The sequence below is a fragment of the Octodon degus genome, unplaced genomic scaffold (genome assembly GCF_000260255.1).
Source record: "Octodon degus isolate 3935 unplaced genomic scaffold, OctDeg1.0 scaffold00164, whole genome shotgun sequence".
NCBI classification, from domain to species: domain Eukaryota; kingdom Metazoa; phylum Chordata; class Mammalia; order Rodentia; family Octodontidae; genus Octodon; species Octodon degus.
The window spans coordinates 4,404,352-4,409,404 of NW_004524740.1; the positions used below are offsets into that span (position 1 = coordinate 4,404,352).

General features: G+C 34.7%; 1 protein-coding gene across 3 annotated transcripts in view; it reads right to left on the reverse strand.

Moving 5' to 3' along the window:
* The window catches only part of Med13 (mediator complex subunit 13), a 112,512-nt gene that overhangs the window by 107,153 nt on the left and 306 nt on the right, over positions 1 to 5,053 (reverse strand). For all 3 annotated transcript variants that reach the window (XM_023703123.1, XM_004643027.2, XM_023703122.1), the window contains exon 2: positions 3,142 to 3,376. In XM_023703123.1, coding sequence (XP_023558891.1) covers positions 3,142 to 3,376 — 235 coding nt within the window. The remainder of the gene's footprint in view (positions 1 to 3,141; positions 3,377 to 5,053) is intronic.

Sequence of the window (5,053 nt, forward strand, 5' to 3'; positions counted from 1 at the left end):
TGTATTTCATATATACTAACAGGGAAGCACCATTATTTGTGAAAAATGTCATTCGAAAATAGATGTGAGCAATTAAAAAAAAACAAATTATACAGTAATTCTATACTAACTTTGGGACTTCTATGTAAATATAAAACTATCCTAAAACAAAATTTACTTTTAAAAAAATAACATTATGGGGCCAAGGACACAGCTCAGCAACATAAGTGCCTGCCTGGCAAGTGCAAGGTCCTGAGCTGGATCCCTGGTACCAAAAACCAAACAAAACAAACAAACAACACTCTGGATGACCCACGGATTAACTGAAAGTACTGTACTTTTGTTGTTTTGGTTAGAAAAACTCAGACTACTAATCTTTGCAAAAAGGAATGTCTTCCTCCTCCAAAAAGTAGTGCAATATTATCATCACAATTACAAACATTTCAGTAACAAGATGTGGTAGGTGCTAAACCAAACAGAAGGACACTACTGCCTCTGAAGAACAGGTTCAAGCTAAATTAACAAGCTTAGTCACCACCTGGGTCCTTCCGGTTTCCCTTTCCTTACTGCTACACCTCTACTTGGAACTCAGGATTGCCTCTTGCAGCTGATGCCACCCCTACTGTCCAGCTGCTCTCTTCTCAGGGGAGTTTAAAAGAAGGGAATAGTGTGCCACAGATGGGGAAAAAATGAAAAAGGGGTTAGCTAGAGAGACAGAGGCAGACTAATTACCCCAAAAGGGAGGCAGACGGTGTCCCTAGAGCAAAGAAAAGGGCAAGACAAATACACTCCATCTGAAAAGACCTTATTATTTTTTAAAATATGTCTGATTTAAGAAACAGCATTCTAAAGTAAATGACAGATTAAATTTTTAAAAAATTAATCTCATAATACTGACTATATAAACTAAGAGGGATTTGGAGATGGTATGATCACGTAACTTTTTTTTACATTAACTATCTTAATTTTACTTCAATATACTGTTTAATTTGCACTCTGATAAATTTTTAAGTTATTTACTATTCAATCAGATTCAGCAAAATCTCACAAAAACTAACTTCCCTAAATTACTTTCATCACATTAAGGGATCAATACCTAATTGAAAGTATGAGTAATACCATTTTTTTTAAATTACATTAAAAGACAAAGTTAACTAAAGAAGAAATTTTTAGAAACCACAACCCAGTTTCAGCAGAGAAAACATATCTGAGAATGTGAAACCTAAAACAATCCCAAAACAAATGTAATTTTTTAACATATATCAAACAGCCTACATATAATAGGCTTTTGCTTTCAAAATTTAGCCCTACCGTGGTAAAATTAAATATCTAAAATTACCTAATTCCACAAAGTTTCATGGGATCTTCTTTAAAATAGTTCATTCAGATGCCCTGCCAATTTTATCGACCCAATCCCAGGAGTCAGCATTACAGTTTTGCACACACATGTATGTGTGAGTGTGCACGTGTGCATGTATATGTAGTGCTAAGGTTGAACTCAGGGTTTTGTGCATTTTAGGCAAGCACTCTACCCCTGAGCTACATCTTCAATAGGATTACAGTACTACTAACAATTGTTTCATCAAAAACTTCAATGTATCAGTAACTTACAGATAGTTACATCAATTGTCTCCGCATGGTGGGCTGAAAATATAGTTGAATGGAAACCACGAAAATATAGTTGAATGGTAACCATGCTCGCCTTGGGTTCAATCCCCAATGCCACAATGTTTCCAACATTTTAGCAAAGTGAGTTTCATTATCACTTCCAAGATTAAAGTAAGCACACTCAAATTAGTAAAATAAAAAAGGAAGTGGGTAGCTTTGGCTTTTAGCATGACAAGTAGAAAGCACAATCTTGCTAAAACCAAGGAATTTTTTACCAAGCAATTATATACATATCTACATACATACAAATATATAATTTTATGTATTTAAAACTATATGCTGCATACTTAGACCTAAGAAATAGATTCTCCCTGGAGGCATCTGTTTAGGAAAGATGGAGACGCTAAAAAGCTTTACTGTATAAGAATGACAACCACTATCCAAAACAAAAACCAAAATACAAAAGGAAGTATGTGTCTATTACAAAATAATTGCAATTATCAAAACAAATATAACACACACATTCCTACATAAATTTATGTGCTGATGTTACTAAGTACCAGTTTAAGACACTAATACCTGGATTACATTTCATTCAAAAATAAAACCAATTCTATAGGTCAGGCAATAACAGAATTTCAGAGTATTCAATTTCAAATGAAAATGCTTTTTAAAAAATGATCTAAAAAGCCTTTGTGTAACTGTCAAGAATCATTATCAAACTAACTTGGAGTATTTGGTTCCCTGCAGCACACAACTAATCATTTACATTCCTATCATGTAAGATTTAGTCAAAATTCATTCAAGAGTCTAAAGTAAACACAAGCTTCAGCAATTACATGAAGAGCTCTACTTTCTCTTTATAAAAATATTTGGTGCTGAAAGTCAAGAAAGACTGAAGTAATCATACGGATTACTGATTTTCTCACAATAAAATTATTTTTGTATAATCTTTTAAATTAAGACCTATCTCAGAAAAGCTTCAAACTGACACTTGTCTAATATTTTTTAATCTTTGTCATAACAGTATCTTAGAAAACACTTTCAAAAATAACAAAATTTTAACAGTCAATAAAATAACAGTTGCAAACAATACCAAAATAACTACATACCCTGAAAATCACAAAAGATAACATTATACTTCAGGATACTCCTACTATACTCAGAAAAAAAAAAAAAAAAAAAAAAAACAGTGGCTGAACTGACTCAAAGGTGTTACACTTAGCTTCAAATGTTTTATACAACTGTTATAAACTTTATGCTCCAAGATTCCATTTTTCTTAGGTTAATGTAACATCCCTTCCCTGGGCTCTAATTTCCCTGTGACAAATTTAAGCAACTCAGTAGTAGTTATTATAAGCTTCAAAACCTCCCATAACACACATGGACAATTTAAATAAAATAAAATGATGATAAAATAAAACAAAAAACTGTATTTTTACCTGGTTTTACACAAAGCACACAAACACTTTAACTTCTGATACAAATGACATGCTGGGAAAAATATAAACAATGTTGCTGAACCATCAGATAGAAGTGATAAACTGCGTTCACCTGATAAGTCATGGTGAATAAGGTCAGCGAAATTGGGGTCTTCCCCCCACCAAAATATCCACAAGTCTCTTCTTCCAGGTCTTTGATCTCGACGCCAAACACTAAGTACATCTGCTTTAAGGCAGCGACTAAAACTGCTCAAAATAGGGTCTTCTTCTGTCACCGGAAACAGAATAGGGGCAGAAGTTGGGCCTTGCCATACATATCTTTTCCATTTAATTCCTGTCAAGTCAGCCTGAAGGAAAGAAAGATTTTTTATCACTTAACCTCGCGAGGTCAAAAGTGTTCACTACCACAAAGTCCCTGATTTCATTAAGACATTACAATTTTTTAATGCATGCTTATGATACGGAAAGCAGATTATGACACCACCAAAATCCTTTAAACAATTTTGACAAAAACAAAGAATTTAAGAAAAACATCTGCTAACATGTCAATGAACAGCACATCAAGTGTCACAAGCAATATAAAAATTTAAATATAAACATGTACTTTAATATTACAAACTGAGTGTTACACTTCTTTTCTGTCCTCAACTCTATCTTGGTCATATTTGTTCCTTGGTGTCTAACTCTCAACAGAAAATTAATGAAACCTCACCCAAATAATGCCTGAAAAAAATTCCCCATTAATTCATCAAACACACTCCTCTCTAGTAAAAGTCAGCTGCTCCCAAAGAACTGTCAGATTTGTGCTAATCTATCTTCAAAGAGCCTGATCCTAAAAGTACCAAAACAGAGATTGGAAATGATAGAAATATTAAACTCAAGTTATATGTGTTATTATAATCTGAAAAGATGCTGCTTAGTAGATATGGTGAAAAAAATTTGTAAGGGTGAATGAAGTGTATTAAATATCTTCATGTAACATCATGGAAAAAAGTCAACCAAAGAAATTCAGTAATTCTTTAACATAAGGGTGGGAAAAGATAAGGTACTAAAAAGAGAAACTGCTGATACATGACTGGCAGGTTACACTTCCTAACTAGTTGTGTTCCACCTACTCAATTCGCTGAAGTTATGATATACTCTTTAATATTTCTCATAGCACAGGAAAAAAATAAAAAAGAAAGTCACTTAGACTTTAACTCACTGATGAAGCTAAGCTACTCTCGGGACTAGGTATTTGCAACAGTTGGTACTTCAGAAAGTCTTAACTGTTAGATATTACCAGATCTGGGACAACAACAACCTACGCGATTGTCATCCATACATATAGCTTCCCTAAACTTTTCTTTCAATAAAACAAGGAGCAACCGGTTCAAAACTCTCTAAAAAAGCAAGCAAAACAGACAAATATAGAAACTTTCAGTGTAAAACCACAGCACCTCCTTTATTAGTCCCTCCACTCACATAATGTTCTAATAAAAGCAAGATGGCTTGAAATTGTCAGAATGGCAAACTTAAAAAAAAAACAACACAACTTTAAAAAGAAAACATATGAAATGGCATCTACCGGTTTTTCACAGAAAGATCTGAAGTCACCCAAGGGAGTGAGGAGAAAAAAAAAAAAGAAAGAAAGAAAAAGTACCCAGCAAGTCTGACTCATACAAAAATATGGTAAACTGAAAAGAAGGTTTCAATGAATGGGGTCATGTTTATTAGGGGCAACTAAACTAGTAGGGCTAGGGATAAAGGTAGTAAATAGAGTAAGGGCAACAATCGAAAGTGTGAAGGAGTTTACATAGGTCAAAGAGAAAAGCGAGAGTTAAGCAGAAACTCAGAGGTAAATGTTAGTGTCCTGCGGATAAGATCCCAAGTTGAAAGCAAGAACTACGAGGATGAAGAAGAAAAAATAGAGTCGGAAGCCCGAGGAGACAAGGGGCAGCCTCCACAGAGCGGAGCCCCGAGCGCTGAGCGGCGCCCGGCCGGCTGGGCCGGAGCCGGGCGGGACTCGGGCCGGGACTCCGGCA